The sequence below is a fragment of the Corylus avellana genome, chromosome 10, assembly GCF_965113065.1.
Source record: "Corylus avellana chromosome 10, dhCorAvel1.hap1.2, whole genome shotgun sequence".
NCBI lineage: Eukaryota > Viridiplantae > Streptophyta > Magnoliopsida > Fagales > Betulaceae > Corylus > Corylus avellana.
In genome coordinates, this window is record NC_142499.1 from 17366413 (window position 1) to 17389064 (window position 22652).

Consider the following 22652-nt stretch of genomic DNA (forward strand, 5'->3'; position numbering starts at 1 on the left):
TATCTTCTTCACCAATTACAGGACCTGAAGCCCACCTCTGTTTTTGCTCTCATTCTCCACCTATTGGACGATCCACCCCCGAGGACCAAATCCAAAAAAAAAAAAAAAAAAAAAAAAATGGGGTTTGGCGCTTGGGGGTGGCCGAACCACCCCCAAGGGCCTGTTGGAGGTGGCCAAAGATGATCCACTACCGAGGGCCAAACCCAAAATAAAAAAAATATGGGGTTTAGCCCTTGGGGTGGCCAATCCACCCCCAAGGGCCATGAGGGTGGCTTTGGCCACTCCCAAACCCCAAATATTTTGGAGGTGGCCGGCCACTCCATATTATTTTATTTATTTAATTATTTTCTTTTTAAAATTAAAAAATTATTTTATTATTATGGAACACGTGACATGACCTTGGCCCTTGGATGGAAATTGACGGCCCAAATTTAGAATTTTAGAAACTTGAGTTCTCTTAAAAATTTCAATGGATCCTCACCCTCTTTCTTTGTGAATAAAATTGAAAACAAATTGTCAAGTGTCCACAGGACATGTTAATGCACCATGATCTATTAGTCTCATGTTCCACAGAAATAGGACACAAGCACTTACCAATGTCAACGACAGTGACACTATCCACTTGCTCACTGACCTTAACCTTTAATATAATTTTAGAGAGCTTTTCTCACGGTTTTTTTTTTTTTTTTTTTTTTTATAAAAAAAAAAAGAAAAAAAAAAAGAAGAAGAAAAAGAATGTTATACATATACAATATCTCCAATGAAGCTAGGATAGTCTTCTACCCAAACTTGTTCCAAAGATTGATTCACGCAGCCTTTGCAAGACAATGAGGAGCCAATTTGCTTCCCTTTTGATATGCCCTATAGGCTATAGACTAAGATTGCACACAATACTTCAAACAATACTAGTTGCAAACTCAAGTTTCTACTCAACACCTCAACGTCCAAACTGCTATAACTTCAGCCATTATCGAGTTCAGGAACGGAGGAATCAACTACGTCAATAAGATGTATACATATGTCAATTGTGATACTTTTGGAACTAAAATGGTTAAGATAGAATCACTTCGTGTATCCATTCTTATCGGGTAAACTTCAGACCGGTGCAAAGCACCCCTTCCATACAAATCAGATAATATTTGGACTTCGCAGGCCAGTTGACCTCAAAAATTGTTTGCACCCAATGTAGGAGTGAAAAAACAGTTATGGTTAGCGATTATTAGCTAAAACCGCCAATCATAACTGCTTAAGCAATTAGTAAAATTTGCTAATCGCCTAAATGGTTAACCGGTTATTTAATAACTCCAATAACCACCAACCCTTTTTTTTTAAAGAAAATAAAAAATAAAAAAAAATGACGTCATTTCATATATATATAGTTCACTCCTAACTCAAGGAGATTCGAACCTTAAACCTGATGAAAATGCCATCAAATTCAAGATCAATGTCCTTACCACTTGACTCACATGAGTAAACCGCTTAGGGTTATTTTGCACTAAGTTTTGTTATCATTTCCATAACTTAATTACAAAAATCTAATATTTTTAAATCAATTTTTTTCTCAAAAAATATATTTACATTATAATCTTTTTTGTTTTATAAAAGTTTTTATAATTTTGATGATTAAATTAAATTATTTTGAATAATAACTATATGAGAAAATAAATACTATGTATTTTACTTGAAAGTACAACAAAAAAACTGAAGAATTATATGTTTAATGAATGAAGATTATATTAACTAATATCTTAAAGTAGTCACAAGACGATAATATAAATATAATGTTAAATTGAAATATAATAAAGAAATAACTGCCCAATTGGCCTTGGTGAACTATATTTTATTTTAATTTCTCAGAGAAAGCGCAAAACCCTACAGTGTCAAAACCCACACAGACCACGAATGCCCATTTCCGCTTGTTAAGCTTGAAGAGCATCACACAAAAATGGTGAGTCCTCTGTAAACACGTACTCTTTCATGTCTTCAATATCTGATTTATATATATTTCATATTTCATTTTATTTTGGAAAAACCCCCCTGATTTCTTAGGGCAAATGTTCTACAGAGATTTCCTGGGGTTCTGTTTTGTTTTGGATGATTTTTAGGTCAGGGTTTTTGTTTATTTTTACTTACAAATCTGGGTTTAGCTAAACCCTCCGTTTGGATTCCGAGAAACTTTAGGAAAAAGGCGAAAGAATTTGAGTAATTGGTTTTGGGTTCTTTCTTTTGTTTGGACACGACCTAACAAAAGGGTCCTCTAAATTGCCACTCATATTGTGATCACTTTATTTTATTCTGTAATCTATTCCTTGGTCTTGCTCAGTTTTACCAGCAATCCAATGGATGGGAAGTGCCATTTGTTTCCCTTGTGTTTCTGATTTAGTCCAATTTTTTCGTTTTGATTTATTCAATTATTTTTTTCTTTTCTTGTTTTATTTGATTAAGAAATTTACCTGTTATTAGGTGTGATTATCAAATTTGTAAGAAAACTAATGAGTAGAAATGTATTTGTTCAGGCATTTTTCTTCGGAACTCTGTAGGGTTTTTCAATCTTTTCTTCTAAGGGCTTCCATTTATGGAATGCTAAGTTTATAATACATGTGCGTATTGACATCAAGGGGTGCATTCTTTTAAGGAGTCATACAGTTTGAGAATTGATACCAAAGCAAATTGGAATTTTCATTGATGCTTATAAAGTTTTAATATATGTGCATGTTGGAATTTTTCATTGATGCTTTAAATACTTCGAACAATGCTACATGGAGGGATATGGTCTACCAAAGCCACCAAAAGGAGAGGATGAGCTATGACACTTCTCCATTTTGACAATAATCCATCTATCCCATGAACAAATTCCTAATTAAAATTCTCCAATGTTGCTTTGTCATCTTCCTTCAATGGTCCACACCCTTATGTTTGACCCATTATATTTCCTGTATAAAGGCCTACGATAAATAACCCAAGGAGCCTTAAGAGTTGTTAAAATAAGAAATTCCAAGTGCTCTGCCTTCCCAAAAGCCGGTAATCCTCCCACCTTTGTTGTGGCTGCTGTGTGTAATATTTGGAAATACTGGAAAAAGAACTTTCCCACTTAGACCAATGTGATGGATTTATTATGCTTTTTCTATGTAGAGTTTCATATTCGATGTTAGTAGTATGAATTAGTCATTTTGCTCACCCTTTATGATCTGGAGTTAGCACTAAAGATTTTGTTCTTCATGACTATAAGTATTATGTTGGACATTGCAACAGAGTACAATCTGAACTATGAAACTTATATATAAAATTTGCATTAGGTTGCACCATTGCTAGCAGGCCTTGCTGTTGCAGCTGCCGCTTATGCTGGTAAATATAGTGTTCAAGCTTGGCAGGCATTCAAGGCAAGACCACCAAGACCTAGAATGCGCAAATTTTATGATGGTGGTTTTCAACCTACTATGACTAGGAGGGAGGCAGCTCTAATACTTGGAATCCGGTACGTGTCACCTATTTTTCTCCAATATATGATTTGTGTCTTGATTAGTGGCTTGGCATCTTTTATTGAGAGAGTATTTACTGAAAAATTGTTTTTGTTGATGTGCTTAAGCACAGATGAAGTAGACTTCTCTTTTTATATTTTGCATTTATATGAGTGAGAAACTCCTTGAAGCGCATCAATCTGCCAGGTGTGTGTATTTAGGATGGTAGATAGGAATGTGCATAGTTAGGGATAAGTGGCGTTGATTGTTCCCTGCAGTCTCAAGTAGATCTGCATACAAGCCAAGCTGAGTTAGCATTTGGCCATCTAAGCTGGGCTTTAGTCATGTCCAATGGTTTTCAGGCTCAGATCAAGCTCAAGTGATGTTTGGATTGAAATTGCTTGGCTGTCTTTGACTCTTGAACTACTGTTGAGCTTGTCTGTGCCTTGATTACTCCCACGAATCAAAGTGGGAGAAGAGAAATAGGCACTGGACATAATATCCTGTCTTACTGTCTCATCTACTCCCTGAACCCAGACAGACGACATTGAACAATACCATTGCCTCATTTCTCTAACCATTCATGGCCCATCAGAGTTATTTTTAAAGACAGAACGCACACTTAGAAAAGTATTAATAAAAATGGAAAAATTGACTGGTAAAGACAACTTGAGTATCTTTCCACGACCTTCCCCCGAAGTGGATGTTATGAGGTTAGATCATTTGGATATAATGAGGTTAGATCATTTGCTTTTGCAATTTAACTATTATCATAGAAAAAAGAAAGAAAGAAAGCATTATCCTGACCCTGAGTTTTTTTCCCCTTCATAACGTAACATCAATTTGACCTTGCCTACTGTCGCTCTGGTCATTTGTGAAGTTCATTCCTCGGAAGGCTATAGTGGATTCAGGTTTGAATATCTATATGCTGCTTGATAAGCTGATGGTGATTGTGCCATAGACCGTATTTCAATTTATATATGATGGTTAGTTTGTTCTGAAGGTGCCTTGTTTTCATATTGCAAAGTCACTACTACTGGTTTTCACATAATTCTAGACCATAACATGTCAGTGATGCAAACTTGTGGTTCTTTCCTTTCCCCAATTGTACTTTCTCATATAGGTCATTTAATAGAATTGATAATATAAATGCATTATCAGCTCTTCATAGTTGTTATAATTGATCCTCTCTACCTGATTGTTTCACAGAGAAAGTGTTGCAGCAGAGAAGGTTAAGGAAGCACATAGGAGGGTGATGGTAGCCAATCACCCAGATGCTGGTGGTAGTCATTACCTTGCATCTAAAATTAATGAAGCAAAGGATGTGATGCTTGGAAAAACCAAGGGTGGGAGCTCTGCATTTTAATGGCGCAAACTGTTCCCATATATAAGCACGGCAATTCTGCAAAAGTTTTAGTGAGTTTTTAGAGCCATACATGCTCCAATTAGACAGTGTCACCCCCCTTTTTCCCATTAGTCTTGGTGCAACAGTAGGTGATCAAGATATTTAGAGCATTAATTGGTCATTGTTTACTTGATTCTTTATAACCCTCTAGTTTCACAATATTTGGAAGAAAAAAAAAATTAATTCATTTTGGTGACTATGAGGTGTGGATGTCCAAGCGAGTAGGAGGATTATGTTGATGGCAATAATTATGCAATCCTCCCCTAATATTTGGGTCATAGGCTCATCTTTTGTTATGGTCACAGAAGTTTTGTACACCGGATGTTGAAACTGACCTTCACCAATGATTGCTAGAGTATCTATTCGGTCCTTATCCCATCCTTCTTTATATATATATATATATATATATATATATATATATATATATATATTATTATTAAAATTAATTATTAGATTTGTAGAATCCACCAAAATGAAGGTACGAGTCATATAAATTTAATGGTTGGTTTTGAAAATGTAACATTACGGTATTTATATATGTTCCAAGTGCAAAAACATATAGCTTGTTATATATTCGAGTTGGTGGTTGTGATCATGTTGAAGAAAAGTGTTCCAATTCTGTGGATGTATTTATAGAAGATAATAACTTTTATAAGGTCTTTGCATAAATTAAGACATTTGTGCCACTCAATAAGAGCATGACAAAACAACGTGGAATACCATTAAAAAAAAAAAAAAGCATGAACACTTAATTTATTCTTACCGAGACCTGCATTAAAACAAAAAATCTTTTAGAATAAACTTTTCCTATTCTTCCTACTTAGACCCACCGCCAACTAGCACAAACGATATGCACCAGCCTAGATCACGCCGGAGACGACGCCGGCTGGTCTTGATAACGCCAGTAAATCTCTCTCTCTCTCTCTCTCTCTCTCTCTCTCTCTCTCATCGGCAGCAAAGAAGAAGCTCTCTGTCTCCGGTGCTCCCTATCTGTCCCTCTCTCTCTCTCTCACCCCGACAGCAGAGAAAAAATTTCTCGTCTCCGGTTCTCCCTCTCTCTCTTAAACACACCGGCAGCAGAGAAAAAATTTCTGTCATCGGCATAAGCGCCCAGCACCTTTGTTTTTTTCTCTCACATTCTTAAACCGAAAGAAATTATGTCACCGTAAAAATTTCTCACATTCTTATTGCATTACTTTTTTTTTCTTTTTTCTTTTTTCTTTTTTTTTTTAAAAAAATCTATAAATTCATAAGAGATGCCATGGTGGGTTCATAAGAGATGGCAATGGTGCTGTCATGTGGAATTAAACAGGTCTCCTCTAGGAATCAAAGATGCAACCTTTGCAAAAGTAGAAACATAGTTTTGTCCAAAATATTGATTATTTTTCAAGTCATCATATACACACCGGCAGCATAGTTTTTAGTTTGTTTTCTATGTTAATGCATTCTGGGCCGGCCAGCGTCATCTTGTCTCCGGCGTGGTCTTGGTTGGCCGGTGGCGGGTATGGTGGCTAGCGGGGGGTCTAAGTAGGAAGAATAGGAAAAGCTTATTTTAAAAGATTTTTTGTTTTAATGCATGTGATGTCTTGGTGAGAATAAATTAGGTGTTTATGCACTTTTTTTTGTTTTTTTTTTTTTTTTTGGTGTTCCACAATGATTTGTCATACTCTTATCGGATGACACAAATGTCTTGGCACAAGCTAAAACCTTATAAAAATTATTCTCTTTCTACAATTATCAAAGAGAAATGCTTTTGTACAATATAATGGCCATATTTGGCACATTTTTAGTGACGTGACAGATGAACAATCACATGAAAGGAATGATTGAAACTTGAAATTTGAATTTCAATCCTCTCTCTCTCTCTCTCACTAAATATGGGCCAAATGTGAGCATTATATTGCACTGTAGCATACCTCATAAGTGAAGGTATGAGTCATATAAATTTAATGGTTGGTTTCAAAAATGTAACATTGCGGTATTTATATATGTTCCAAGTGCAAAAACAAATAGCTTGTTATATATTTGAGTTAGTGGTTGTGATCATGTTGAAGGAAAGTGTTCCAATTCCGTGAATGTATTTATAGAAGAGAATAACTTTTATAAGGTCTTGGCACAAATCAAGACATTTGTGCCCTTCAATAAGAGCATGACAAGGTTTTGTTTCTGCACAGGAAAGAAGTAAGTTGGATCTAGTATGGGTTTCGTCCAAACCCAGCGTGGGTTAGGCTGTGACTCGCGTTGGTCAGCTAATCGACGTGACCTAGCAGTGGGTCGATTGTGACCTAGTGACCCGCGTGGGTCTGGTGACCCACGGCGGGTCTCAGGCCGTGACCCAGCCATGGGTCTGCTCTGGCCTCTCTCCTTCTCTCTCTCACCGTAGACCCAACAGTGGGATTTTCTCTCTCCTTCGATCTAGTGTTTACGTTGTAGATAATTTTTTTGCAATTTTTTGCTTTAGGCCAACGTGGCTTTCTTCCATTGGAGGGCATAAACTCCCTTGTTTATGCAACGTCCGCATAGAAGTTAGGCTCAATATATAATAATACAAAGTGGGTTGGTGGAGGCTTCTCGTTTGTCTCATTCTCATAAATTTTAGGGGTGTGAGTCGGTAGGTTACGGTAGAAAATTTTTGCTTCCGCTCCAAAGTCGGTAAATTCACCGACTTTTTCCGACCATGATTTGTACCACCACCGACGGTCACCGCCGTGTCGGTTACGATGATGATCGGTAATGTTGGTTTGGGCTGGGCCACAATTAGTAAGAAAATAGACTGGAAAATCAAGCCCAAACAGCAGGAAAATTTTTTTTCCTCCACTTTCTCGGCAACCAAATAGCAAAAAGAAAAAGAATTTGAAATCAGATCAAAAATACTCAATCAGAGAACACAACTTGAACCAAAAAAGGCACAGAAACTCGAGTCTAAAACATGCTTAGTAAGAAAATACATCTTTTCCTCCACTTTCTCGGCAACCAAACTGCAAGAAAATAAAATCAAAATTAGATTTAAAAAAAAAAAAAAACAAAGGTTGAGTCATGAGTGAGTGTGACTTGTTATTGATTTGAGAATTTCTGTGTGGATTAAGGATGGTTGATTGAATGATTTGTAAAACAATGGATTAAAAATAGAATTGAACGGAACGAATTATAGATAAGGATCAATTCGAGTTGATTAGATTCCTCTTACAAGACTAACGCTAAACTATCAAGAACTACTAACTTTCAAGATCTACAAACTACAGGTTCCACAAGATACAAGATATTCAATAATGGACTTTTATTGACTTTTGGTTTATATACAATTTGTCAAGCTCAAGCTATTAAGACCAATTGATTCCAGCTGTTAAACCCAACTGCCTAACAACTGTCCAACTCAACTTATAATCCAACTCACCATACCTGTTACAGTGAGAGTAAGAGAAAGGCGAAGATATCAAATGAGAGGAGAGTGATAGAGAGAGGCAAAGATGAGAGGAAAGTGACAGAGAGAGGAAGATGAGAGTGACGGCTAGGGTTAGGGGAAATGGGAGAGAGCTTCTAAACACGGCACATATTCAAGTCAAAACGGCACCCTTTTGATTAGGAAAATATTTTATTTTGATAAGTAAAAATAGAAACATTAGGCGCCCAACATGGGGCTTGAACCCACGACCATCAACCGACTGAGTTGGACGAGCTTTGTAAGTAAAATATAATGAATAATTACTAATATTAAAAATGAATATCAAAACGACGTCGTTTTGAAAGTCGGTAAAAGTTGGGTCGGTGGGCCAGCATGCGGTGGATTTTCTCGGGCCTACCATCATAATCATGCAACTTTTATGGCAATTACCATTTTGGATATATATTATATTTTAATAGTTACAGAGAGGCTTCTGGATGGATTCTACGAAGCTAATCCCCTCGAATATGTTTTAGTTATATAAAAACTAATTTGTAACATTGTTATCACGTGTCTGTAGTTTAGTGGTAAGAATTCCACGTTGTGGCCATCGAGACCTGAGTTCGAATGTCAGTAGCCTCAACAACCACTTTGTCTTGTTTTGGATGAATATTTTTCACTTTCATTTTTGGTGAGGAATTATTTGCAATTTTGTTTATTTTTTGGGACAAGGGTCATATACTGTCAAAGTTGTTGGAGTCACTTTTTATTTCTTTGTCCTTTTGTTGGGTCAACATGCAATTATTGCCAATTTTTTAGAAATTTTCCCCAAATCACTTCAAATGAAAACATATTTGAAAAGTCGAATTTGCTATGCTCTTATTGTTCAATGTACTATTTTTTAGTACACATATGGGTAATCAAAAATAATCATTTTTTTAGGTAAAAGAACAGCAATGGTGTTTGTGTAGGGTTGGACCAATACGGTAATTGGATGAATTCTAAACTTCCTAATAAACAACAATCATTTGATAATAGTTTTTTTCATCCTTTTTGTTTAGGTTCTACGGTTTTAAAGAGAGTAGAAGATAAATAAAAATAGAATAACCGTAAAATATTGTCATCCAACTTAAGGTAACTTATTATCATTTATCACTCCAAAACTTAATGAAAGATGTTGACGTAAATAATATCTACCGCTTTTTAAGTAGGAGCTCGGCCTGGAAAATAAGAGAAAGGCCACTGAGAAACAGGGGTAGAACTAGAAGGTTTAGTTTGGAGAGGCAAAATTTTTTAAAAATTAATAATAATAATTCTTGGGGGTCTCTGGCCAAAACCCAACTGGATCACGGCGGGTCTGGCCTAGCCCATGGGTCACAAGGCCAGAGAACCTCTTTTTTTTTTTAAACAAAAAATGGAATTAATGGTAAATTTGAAATTTTATAAAAAAAAAAAAAAAAAAGTCAAGAGTATAAAAGTCATTGTCTCACTTTTAACATTTAAAATTTTTACGAAGGGGTTCAAATTGATTGCAATTGAAAGTTCAGGAGTTCAGATTGAAAGGTTTTGAAGTTTGGGAAAGCTTGTCAAATCGCGTGGTAATTCAACGGTTTAAATTTAATTTAATTTATTATTTTTTTTTTTAAGGCTGGCCTATATATATGGTAAAGTCTACCTACCCTCCTCAAACTACCACCACATTGACAATGTTTCCTCCAAACTTTCAATTGCGACAATGTTTCTCCCAAACTACTACTAGAATGACAATGTTTCCCCTCCGTCAAATAAAACCGTTAATACTAACGGCAGGGGCTTATTGGTCTTTTCATTGGAATCTAAACGTCTAAAATAACCTTAACAATTACTTTAAACATTTCAACACTTAAAACGACTTCATACCCATTGGCCAATGAAACCCAAAACACCCGGTCTTCTTCTTCTTCCTTAATATTCTCTTTTAGTCTTCTTCTTCTCTCATTCTTCTCAGAACAATTTATGTACTTGCAGGAGCATGATTTTCGCTACTCAAAACGACGTCATACAATTTCTATACTTGCAAGAGCACAATTTCTATAGGGAAAGTGAGTTTGGCATATCAGTTTATTTTTTAATGAGAACCTATGAGCATTTTCTCCCCGTTTTCTTCATCTTCTTCTTTTCTCTCTCTCTTTTTCTATAATTTGATATGAAGGACAATTTTTATACATGCACCGACTATTGAGACGATTGAGATTGAACTATTTCTCAACAGACGTTTAAGGCTTGACAAGCAATTGGTTAAGTCCATGGAAATAACTCTGCAGAAGTCCAACCCAAACTCTTTAATTGGATAAAAGAGCTACATGTCCACGAAATTATCTGAGCATACCGTTATCTACTTACATATATCTGGAAAACTTTTTAAATACCCATAAGTGAAAAATGAAAAGACACATTAAAGGGTATAGTGGTCATTTTAAGTCAAATAAGAGTATGATAGTATTTTTAAAGTCAAATGTGTGCACATGACATGCACATGATGCCTCTGCAGTTAGTATTAACGGTTTTATTTGACGGAAGTGAGACATTGTCAATGTGATGGTAGTTTGAGGGAGTAGGTGAACTTTACATATATATATATATATATATATATATATATATATATATATATATATATATATTGATTTTTTCATTAAATTATTAAAAAATATATATTTATTTTTTTGCTTTTAAATATTTGGTTAAATTGCTTATTTATTTTGTAATTATATTTAGTAATTATTTTTGTTTACCTTAATTTTTTTTTTTTTTTTTTTTATATTGATCCTTTTAAACCAAAGTTCTGGTTCTGCTCGTGATATTAGCTGGCAATGGTCAGTCTTTTTCGAAAATCGAGATGGAAGTGGTATTGACTACTCTCACGGTAAATCTGGATGTATTAAGGGCGTTTTGGGACGGTTGGATGTAATAAAATTTCATCTTGACTGTTTCGTTTGAGAAGGAGAGACCGAGCTCAGCGTAAAGTGGTTTTTGAAGATCGCAGCTCCTTTTTCAATCAATAATAATCTCGACGGAAGGAGTATTTTTTTTTTTTTTTTTTTAGATGTATGCATAAAAGGGAAAGAGGTTCGAACTAGTAATTTTCACTTTATTAAGCCTGATCCCAGACAATTGAGCTACCTCTTACATCCTTCTAGATTATAAAGTTGGAAGAGTTGGACGAGTTCCCTATACTGTCGGAGCTTGATTTTTGTATCCGTTTTCAATCAATAATATGTCTGTGACTACATAGGACCATGTCTCATGTGTCTCAAACTTGAAAAGTGGGGCTTAGACATGCATGAGTTGGAAAGGTGCAGATTTTTATTTTATTTTTATTTGCATGAGAAAATATATACAAATCATTCCCAATCATTTTTTACCCAGATTTCTGCAAACTCGATTAAAATTTTGTAAAGAAAAACTACCAAAAAAAACTAATTCTCACTCGACCATAAATTGTTAATAATTTTATTTTTTATTTTCTAAATTATTCAAACCTAATACAAAAAAAATCCAACACCCAAATAATAGTTTCTAGATTTTAATTGGTAAAACTCTTTTGAAACCAAGTTTTCATGAATATAATATATTGATGTAGCCTGACTTGCTGGGAGGCAAAGAAAATAGTACAGTAAAAAATATAAATAATTCTTAGATCTTGAGTCTATTAAAAATTTGAGAATTTTTCTAAAATACCTAGAGTCTATCGAGGATTTGAAGAAAATATGAAGAAAATTCTTATTAGAGAGTAGTGAGATATTTTATAAGGAAGATTCAAACCTTCTATAGGAGGAATCATTGTCTAGTATTATATTGATACCAACAATGTGAGACTTTCCTCGTTTGTTGTATTAATGGACGTTTGGGAATTGATTAGGGTGTCCAACTTTTTTATTTTATTTTTGACATATCCACGTAATGAGAGAGAAATAAATTCGAACTAGTGATTTCCGCTTTAATAAATATCTAACTTTCAATGAGGGAGTGTGAAAAGAAGAATATGTGTAGTTGTCTTTGTGAATAGTTAGACCTTTTATAGGAAAGATTCAGACCTTTTTATAGGAGGAATCATTGTCTAGTATCGTATTGATACCAACAATGTGAGACTTTCCTCGTTTGTTGTATTAATGGACGTTTGGGAATTGATTAGGGTGTCCAACTTTTTTTTTTTGACATGTCCACATAATGAGAGAGAAATGAATTCGATCTAGTGACATCTGCTTCATAATGTGTCTAATTTTCATGTGAAGAAAATTCTAAGAACTATTTGATTAAGTTTCATTACGATGATAATTGTGTAATCTGGTGGCCTGATGATTTTTCAATGTAGAAGCTGCAGTAAAAGTTATTTATTCACTCCAATAACCTTTTATTTATAGGAGTATGATTATCTCCATTTCATTTTCGGTTTGTGTAAAATTGAGAAAAAAAATTGCAATTTTACATGTTTAGACAATTTTGCCTCTTAAAAGTACCCAATCGGTTCCCCTCTCTCTCCTTGTTCCCATGGCCAACCAATCCTTTCATAACATTATTCATGTCATAATAATCACGTGACATAATTTAAGATCCAAGATCACATGATAATCCAAAGTATTGTACCAAGAAGTTTCCTCTTGATTTTAATGAAAGAATAAAGTTTCGTCTATTAAAAAAAAAACAGGGTTTATCTTATTTAAGTGTGTAGGTTATGATTAGGTATCTAGATTATGAATTGTTGTATCATATTCATAATTAATCATAAATATATAATCATCCATAGTCATAACTTAAATGCGATTACAGCTTAATTAATAGTTTGCACTTCAAGCAAAGCACATAATTTTGATTAATATTTATAGATTAAGCCATAATTTATAGCTTAAGTAGTATTATTATTATAACTTAAGTATAATTTATAGTCAATTAATAATAATATTAATTTTTTTTTTTTTTTTTTTGGGTTCAATAAGTTAAATTTTGTTTTTTTTTTTGTTTTTTTTTTTTTTTGTGTTAAGTCAATTAGTTAATTATTATTATTATTGCTTAATATATAATTTATAGCTAAATTCATATTTTATAGCCTATAAGCTTATGATTTTTCATATAATCATTATTATGTATCTAATTATATAAATAAAGTAGAATTTGTTATTTTATACGTGATTATGTATAATTATATGAGACGGTTGGTTGAAATTTTGGGCTTCAAAATTTATTTTTATTAAATATAGATATTATTTATTGTATTTAAATATAGATTGGAATGGCACGTGAACCGATGCGTTGAAAACCAAAGAAATAAAACTGTTATTCTAGGGACTAGGGATAAACTTCAGCCGTGCGATTATTATATCTTCAATCCTACCCGTTGATTCTGGGTGGTGGGTTACAGCTGCAACGCCAGGAGTTGATACGGTATTTCGCAATCACCATAAATTATATTTTACAACGACTATGATTGAATCAAGTAAAAACTTAATTTAAATATACGCTCACGATGGCTGCTTCAAGTGAACTTGGAGCCGAGCTCACAAACAGACGCATGTAGAGGGGATATTTTTTACAAAATTTATCATACTTCTTCCCTTCGACGCAGTTCCATCAAGCTTTCCTAAACCTTCTTCTACTTTGTCTCATCTTCTCTTCACTTCAAGAAAGCTTACACACCAAACACACCTTAATTACCCATTCTCCAGACATACTTCTACGTCTTCCCTACTACACACACTTCCCTCAAGCTTGCCTAAACCTTCTGCTTTCTCTCATTTTCTCCTGCACAAAGCTTACTCCAAACAGATTATAATTACCCATTATTCTCCAGACATAACCCACGGTAATTAAGGTAATGTCTTGCTACTTTCGGACCATGGAGATAGAGCTCGTAGCGAAGGTTGGGCTGGGACGTTCTTCCTCGGCTCCGAAAGCCCAAAGCCCAAAGCCCAAAGCCCAAAGCCCAAATATCTCTCCTACCATCCTATGCATCTCTCATCTCAGATCAACTTCGTTTCCCTGTATTTGTTTTAATTTTATTTGTAAGTTTAGTTGATTTCTTTTGTATATGATTTTGGATAAATTTATCATTAATTTTATATATTTTATCTTTTTAATTTTTGTACCATTAGATCTATGGTGTGTGCATTTATCATTTGCTGAATAGCTTATTTCTCTTTTCTTTTCTTTTTTCTTGCCGAAAATGGATATCAAGTGTGCGAGGTTTTTGGCTTTGCTGAAAATGGATATCAAGTGTGCCAGAGAGAGAGAGAGAGAGAGAGAGGGTTTTGCAACTTTTGCTGTTGATTCTCAACTTTAGCTTAGCTCAGAAAAAAAATAAAAATAAAAAAGAAAAGAAAAAAGTAAAAAGCTTAAAACCCTAGAAAAGGACAACTTTTACCAACTTCTACCAACTTTTACCAAACGCTCCTGCCGCCGCCGCCTTTGTTCTCACGCCTAGAGAGTGAACGGAGGGAAGAGATTCTTTAAGCCCTGACGCGGAGGTTCTCTCGCCGAAGGTGAGAACCTCTCTTTTCTTTTACTCATTTTGGTTGCATGAGTGTTTATTGTGTTTTGAAACTCTATTTTGTTTTTGTTTTTGTTTTTTTTTTTTCTTTCAAAAAATTCATTTAACAATGTTTATATAGCCAATCGTAGCAATTTTTTAAAAATAATCTTAAAAAAGTGATCCACCGTGGCCGTTTTTGACTCCTGGTAGGTCAACCCACGGCGTAGTTTAGCCTTTTAAGTCCTATTTTAGTTGTAAATCAAAGCTAACGAGTTTTATATAGTAAAACGGCAGACAGGATTTTGTTATTTAAAGTGATCCCACCAATAACTGATCCCCGGTGGGTCACTTTGTGGCCCACGCCGTGGGTCACAAACGGCGGGTCTTCTTTCTTTCTTTTTTTGTTTTTTTGTTTTTTGTTTTTAATTATAACAATAATCATATGTCCCACAAGGCGGGTTAGTTTTTATTAGGAGTGTTTTTTAATAAAAAATAAAGGCAAATTTTAAAGGGAGGAGGTAATTGAAAAAAATAAATCAAAAAAGTGAATTTTTAAAACTCGGAAAGGATGTTTGTATAAGGGATAACTAAAGGTATCAAATTTTATTTTGTTTGGCCTTCACTTTTATACTCTGGAAGGATGTTTGTAAAATGGGTAATTAAAGTTATCCAATTTTATTTTGTTTGACTTTCACTTTTGGGACGTACCATTAATTTTACGGATTAAGATTTCATTTCCTCGTATTTTAGAATATTTGAGATTCCATTTTCCTATTTGGATAATATCCCCAAAGAAACAACAAAAACATCCAAATTTATGATATAATTAGTTTTGCTTTAATCTGGAATTTGTAAAGTGAGATTTGAAAGAAAAAAAAATAATGAATGAATGAAAGTATAGCAAAGAGTTGGTACTCTGCTTTTTTTTGATCATATATTTCCTTTTTTGAGTAGAAAATTTTCGTATTCTGAGAGTGGGATTTGAATAGAGTTAGAAATTACTCTTGTGTCATTTAAAAAATTAAGTAACTTTTAAAATTATTATTAACCTTGTGATTAATTATTTTTGAATTTTGATTAATGTGTGATTTTAAAAGTCACACATTAATCAACATAAATGATATTTAGTTCGAATCCTCCCCCTCCCCCCTCTTTGATTAATGTGTAACTTTTAAAAGTCATACATTAATCAACATAAATGATATTTAGTTTTAATCCCCCCTTTCCCTCCTCTTGTGTCGACATGTTAAAAAAAAAAATTATTTTGCTGGAATGCACGACTACAACATTAATTGTATAGATAGTTTCACCAATAAAAAATAATATTTAGTTAAAGTAGAGAAATATTTAGAGAATTTAACATTTATGAGTTCTGAAAAGTAGCTTGCTAAAACATCAAAAGTAGCGTTTTAGAGTTAACTTGTGAAGAGTTCAATGTGAATGCTATTAGATGTTTAAGTGGGTCATGAATTTGATCTAGTGATTTTGAATGTCATGTGTTGTGCAGAATTAATGTGGCAAAGAGAGTCTTTAATTCCTCACCAACCGAAATAATACCAAACCTATAAAGAATTATGTTTTGTTTGAATGAAGTAGAGAAATATTTAGAAAGTTTGATTAGTTATAAATTTTTTAACTAAGTTTTGTCTAAACTTTGAGAAGCTTACTAATGCTCTTAATACATTACAGCCCTACACGGTCTAGAACCATGACAGAAAACAAATTTGTTCAAGGAGGTGTCAGCCACATCATGGACATCCCTGAGGAATATGCTAGCGATATCATCAACATTCGGGATAAAGGAAAAGGAAAAGCTGTTGAAGCCAGTAGTAATGTGGAGGAGAATGAACACTTGGCTTGCCAAGCGGAAATGGAAGAGATGTTACACAAAAGAAACTCCTTATTCACAGCCAATGACAATGATTCTTGCATTTTTAGGCTCCCTCACAGATTCAAGGATCCGAAAGGCTTAGCTTACCAGCCCAGGATGATTTCTATTGGACCGTACTGTCGGGACAACACTGAACTTCAAAAAATGGAGGGCCTCAAGTGGGGATGTCTTGAACATTTATTGAAAATTAGCGGTAAGGAACTAAGCCAGTACATTAGCTGCATATTTTCATTGGAAAAGGAAGCGAGGAAATGTTATTCAGAAACAATTCCTCTAACCTCCATTGAATTTGTAAAGATGATGGTCTTAGATGGATGCTTTATCATTGAAGTGATTAGGTATTTTTATTCGGTGATAAGAGAAAATGGAGAATTCTTGGAATCCCACCCTCTTAGCAGTCCAAGGATAGACCGGCAAATGTTTCAAGTAATGTGCGGGGACTTGCTGTTGTTGGAGAACCAGATCCCATATGTTGTTCTTGAGAAATTATTTCAAATTTCTATAGTGTCTTGGGGTGGTTCAGATCATTCATTGTCCTTCTTGATTGTGAAAGTTTTTTCACCCATATTGGGAACTCCATACGAGGAAGACATGTGTCGTTTTCGTCGGGTCAAGTACTTGCATCTGTTGGACGTGGTGCGGTTTATTTTTGTCTCAATTGATCGTGAAGAACAGCTTCCAATTCTTCAAGATCTTCCCGAGGGGTATTGGAGCATACCGATGGAGACTATCCTGCGCATTTCAATACTACGCTGTGCAGGGATAAAATTTAAACCGCGTAAGAAGGATAATTTGCTCGAAGTTGAATTTTTGAAGGGTGGGGAGGTTGAAATGCAGAGCACCATTCTCAATGACTTGATGTGTTTATTTTTCACAAACTGCGTGGCATTGGAGCAATGCCACCGTCACAGTTCAAAACATTTTTCAGTTCAAGCCTTCATATTGGACTGCCTTGTGAATGATGCTACAGATGTCGTGTTCCTATGTGAGAATGGAGTGATAAAAAATTACATTGAGAACGACTCTGTTGGTTTCATCAACAATTTGGGAAAGGGTTTGAACCTTGGCAATGAGGGCTTTAAGATTTACAAGATGTGCAATCAAGTCAACAACTATTCTAATAGTCGTTCACGTCAGCTGTGGACAAGCTTCAAGAACGAATACTTTGGTAAGCCATGGCTGTGGATCTCAGTATTATATGCCATTGCACTTTTCGTGCTTACTTTATTACAGACTAATTACACTATACATCCATCCTCTTAAACACCTCATAGTATTAATTAGTTGTAAATATTGATACACTCCCATGAATTATGATTTGTTGATTTAGCTTAATGACAATTTATTTTTCAGAAAATATGGTAAATAGATGTTGTGAGATACCATTCCGCTAGCTTGATGCCAAATTTTATATTTTATGCTCTTGTTCTATTTTGAGGGAAAATTGGGTCACACCCTCACTAGCACTTGAGGCTGCAACAAAATTGTCTTGGTGCAACACAGAGTCCAGTTCTTTATGTTATACCCTCTAGTTTATTATGTCTCTTTTGAGTTCTTGTGGAAGTTGCTTTTTTCGTGGATGCAAAGGTGATCTCTTGTAGTTTATTATTTATTTATTTATTATTATTATAATAATCATGCTTTACATTTCATAATAGTTATTAATGCTTTTGTTGTTTTTTGATTGCTTATAATAATATTCTTATTCAATAGCTTTTTAGGTTACTTATACATTACTTTTCTTTGTGATTTCTCTCACACGTTCTTTTTCTAAGTGGGAATTGTAGTCTTTATTCTCTTTTGATCTCTTAGAATCTCTCTCACTTTTTGTTCTTTCCAAAATGTGCATGTGGTTTGTTCAGATAATCGATGTAATTAAGGAGAGCTGCTTCTTAGATTATATCTAATTATGTTATGTATAACTTTAATTAATCAGGATTTGGTGTAAATTCACTCATTTACAGCAACTAATAGAATACCAAATAAAATAAATACAAAATATGGGATCAACCCACCCAATTCAACAAAACCACTGTAGCTTTTCTTCTCCCTCTCTTGCATTATGCCAAACAGAGTCCTCTTCAGCTATGGTGGTGATTTTCTTCACCAGTAAGTCTATAATTTATTTTCAATTTAATGTCTTTGTCTGAGTTAGTGGTTTTCTTCATCCAATCTGACCTTGGAGAACAAAAAAAGTAGACCAGAGGTCCAGAGTATTTTCAATTTATTTTCAATTTAATGTCTTTGTCTGAGTTATTGGTTTTCTTCATCCAATCTTACCTTGGAGAACAAAAAAAGGAGACCAGAGTATTTTGTAGTCTTGCAGGATTGGGTTTATGTGTAGATCCCGTTGTGAAGAGAATACAGAATAGGAATCTATATGGTGTTTTCATCTTAGTGCTTTTTCGTGTTCCAAGATGACATGTTGATCTACTGAAAGAAGCTAGTTTACACCTTGACCGAATAGTAGGGGCTCCCAACAAATTTATATTTTGCCTTGTGCTCCTATAATCCAAGAGGAGAAAGAAACAAATTTATATGATTTGTGATAGAAATGTTTTATCTAGGGGTGGCAATTTATGTTCGAGTGTTGATGCATAAGTATAAGATTATATATCTCAATTATAATATGATCTATTTAATTAAATGAGTCAGACGCTTGAACCATAATCTGCTAATTTCATGTTAGGTTTGTGTGTCGGGTCAATAATTGTTAGTCTTAAATGCCGCATGTCGAATTTGGGTCATGTCGAATCATGAGAATAAGACTATATACGATTATACGTCAACCTTAACTCGACCTATTTAATTAAATGGGTTAGACTTTTCAGTCCCAACCCGATAATTTCGTGTCAGATTCACGAGTTGTATACCTTAGTATTATCACCCTTTTTAACGGATAAAAATTATTTGGGTTGGCCTGAGCCAAGCTAGTTAGGTTTGAGCCTAGCCCAAGCCATGACCTCAATCTATAATGTTTCGAGGAATAAGCCTATCAGCTAAAATGCACATATAAAGCATGAGATGAAGTTCTTATAATATCGTTGGCAAGGGCGGAGCTATAAAATTTTATTAGAAATGGTCAAATCATAAATGAAAAATATATTAAGGTAAAGGGGTTAAAATATAAATAAAAAAATATATTAAGATTAAAGATTAAATTAATATATAAATATAAAATTAGTATCTACTCTATTAACAACAAATAAACAAAATAATGGTTTCTTAATATATTTTTAGCCTATTTCACGTGTCCTTTTTAACGGATAAAAATATATTAAGGCCGGCAAAGAAAGAGGGAGAGAGATCCACCACCTATGGGTCGGCGGAGAGAGAGAGAGGGAGAGAGATTCAATCGGCTGTGGCAGGGAGAGGCTGGGTGTGGGCGGTGGGTGGATTCGATTGGCGGCGGCAGGCGAGTGGTGGCTAATGGTTGTATGGGAGAATTAATCTTGTGTTTTGCTAACATTCATTTTTTTTTTTTGCATTTTTTTTAAATTGTTGATGTGTCAAAATCTGAGTGGTGGGCGTAAAGGCCAGGTGGCTTTTGTGCCACGACTACACAGAAAATGCACTCATCGTAAGTAAGGTTGCGAGGGTGAAGATAGAGTTTTCTACTAAATTGTCTTCAATAAAATTTTTCCAATTCAGTTTATAAATTTTCAAGTCTCTTAAAAAATGAAAAGTACACACTTTTATAATAGCTCATGAGAAATACATGTTAATGCTATTAAAAAATATGTGATCTAATTCACATTATATATGATAATTTATAGATTGGATTAGAGATTTGGCTTTTTTTTTTTTTCTGACCCAATTTTCAGAAAACTCAATCTAGATGGTAGATGGTAGAGTACATTGATTATTGATACATTTTCAAAGAATCAAAATCCTAAACTTGTAAAATACAAAATGCCTTTTCATTTTGATAATTTATGAGTCCTTGTTATATCGTTAATTAATATGTCTTAAATTGGATTAATTTTGCTGGGTTAGGCTCGGATTAATTGTCTTCGCGCACGAAATATCATTGGGGTTGCGATCCTCAACAGCCGAAACACAAGCTGAGCTCGGTCTCTCGTCATTTAAGCATGCCGGACTGAACGGTCAGGCTTAATATTATGTGATCCGATGGACGTAAAGGGCGTTTACGTGGTGCGCATTACCCTATCTGATCGCAGCCACTAAAAGCTCCATATCAATTTTCGAAAAAAGCATACCATTGCCAGCCCATTCACATGGCAGCTACTAAATGCCAATTATCCTGTACTCGTGAACACCATCTGTTGTTTTTATGTTGACGGTCCAAATTTCCAATCGCATCAAAAGTCAACAGATCTGAGTATTTGCATGACTAACTTTACCCTTAATTTCAAAACCCTTTTTTTTTTTTTTTTTTTTTTTTTTTTTTTTTTTTTGTATTTCTAACCGTTAAAATTGACAGAGAGGTCCAAATTGATTGCATTTGAAAGTTTAAGGACTAAATTAAGAGATTTTGAAGTTTAGGGAAGGTTTGTCAAATCAGGTGAAAGTTCATGGATCTTTAGTGAAGTTACTTCCAAAAATTAAAAAGAAAATAAACACCAAGGGGTAGCCAAATTTAAAAATTTTAAACAAATTAATAAAACAAAAATTGTTTTTTTATAAAAAATAAATAATTAATTAATTATTTTATTTTATTTTATTTTATATATATATATTTTTTTTTCGAATTTATGCCTCACATCGGCCTTGGGATATAAACAATTTAATAGTTTGAGGAGAATATTGTCCAAATTAAAAGTTTTGAAAAAAAAAACATTTTCAACCTCTTTTAAGTATGCAACTTTTCATGTACTACACCCTCTTCTATATTGGGCCCACCCAAATTGCACCGATGGACCATTTGAAACGAATACATTTGTTAAGCGTTACTCACATCCCAATAGTGACATATCCCAAACTATTTCTTATGTGTTTTACATGATTTAAATCCAATTTTAGATTCTAACTCGGGTGTATATACGTTTATGGGATACTCTTCCCTTGCAAGCCAATTTTTAAAGATAATTTTTACTTTAATTTATATCATTTGGTACTAGAGACAGACACTACATCATAAGTTCAAGTTACGACAGAGGCAAACATTGGATAGAGTGAGCCACCGTGGACGTCGAATTTGGAAGCATGGTAGTATGTTGCAATCCTAAGTGTCCTACTAGAATTATTTCAAGCCAAATATTTTTACTTCCACACTAAACTTTAAAAAGTAACAATTGATCCTATGAAATTATCAAATACTTTCAATTTGTCTTATCCATTAGTATTTTTTGCTAACTTCAAAAAAAAAAAAAAAAACTTGAGAGAACCGCTTGTTTGTCCTATTTCTTTCTGTTTGTTTGTAATTTCTCACTATTATTTTTCGTTTTAGGTCTATTGTTGAAAAGCTTACCAATTTTATTTTTTTATTTTTTTTAGGAACCCTCCATTCACTTTTCCTTCCACATTAAGAGCGTAAATTATCCTCCCTTATAACTTATTCACGATTTCAATTAGAAAAAAATAAAAACAAAAAAAAAGCATTCCGTAACCCACATTTTACTCAAATTATCTATTAAGTCTCATGTAATTGAGAAGTAGTATATGCACTACATAATATAATGCAACGTTTTGTCTACTTTTTGAGGAAATATCAAAGAATTAAAGCGTAAAGCAGGATGTTTTCATATGCTCAAGAGTCAAGGCCTTGCTTTGTTTCCAATGAAAGCAAAAAAGCAATTATTCTATAGCTTGCCATTTTGATCACTTCCCTTGAACAGCAAACCAACAAATACAAGTCTTTTTAAATTGGATAAAAAACAAGGTTCAAGACTCCCTGATCCACCGATTACAACTCTCGTAGCCATCTGATTTTATGCTCATCGATCAAAATTAAGCAGACGGAGGAGAAGTGCAAGGGTTTTCGTCACTGCATGACTATCATTCGGACTCATTCTTAATTGGCCAATAGTTTCGTACTATGATGTATCCGATCA

The 22652-nt window shown here is 34.1% G+C and overlaps 2 protein-coding genes across 2 annotated transcripts; both read left to right on the forward strand.

Moving 5' to 3' along the window:
• The first annotated feature begins 1843 nt into the window (after positions 1-1843).
• On the forward strand, positions 1844-5230 carry LOC132192143 (mitochondrial import inner membrane translocase subunit TIM14-2). Its single transcript, XM_059607387.2, has 3 exons — positions 1844-1948; positions 3297-3475; positions 4668-5230. Exons 1-3 carry the CDS (start codon positions 1946-1948, stop codon positions 4822-4824), a joined length of 339 nt encoding a protein of 112 aa, XP_059463370.1. The 5' UTR covers positions 1844-1945; the 3' UTR covers positions 4825-5230.
• An 11225-nt stretch (positions 5231-16455) lies between these two features.
• On the forward strand, positions 16456-17901 carry LOC132162390 (UPF0481 protein At3g47200-like). The gene has a single exon (XM_088511416.1). The coding sequence runs from the start codon at positions 16456-16458 to the stop codon at positions 17899-17901; it is 1446 nt and encodes a 481-aa protein (XP_088367542.1).
• Positions 17902-22652: the final 4751 nt, after the last annotated feature.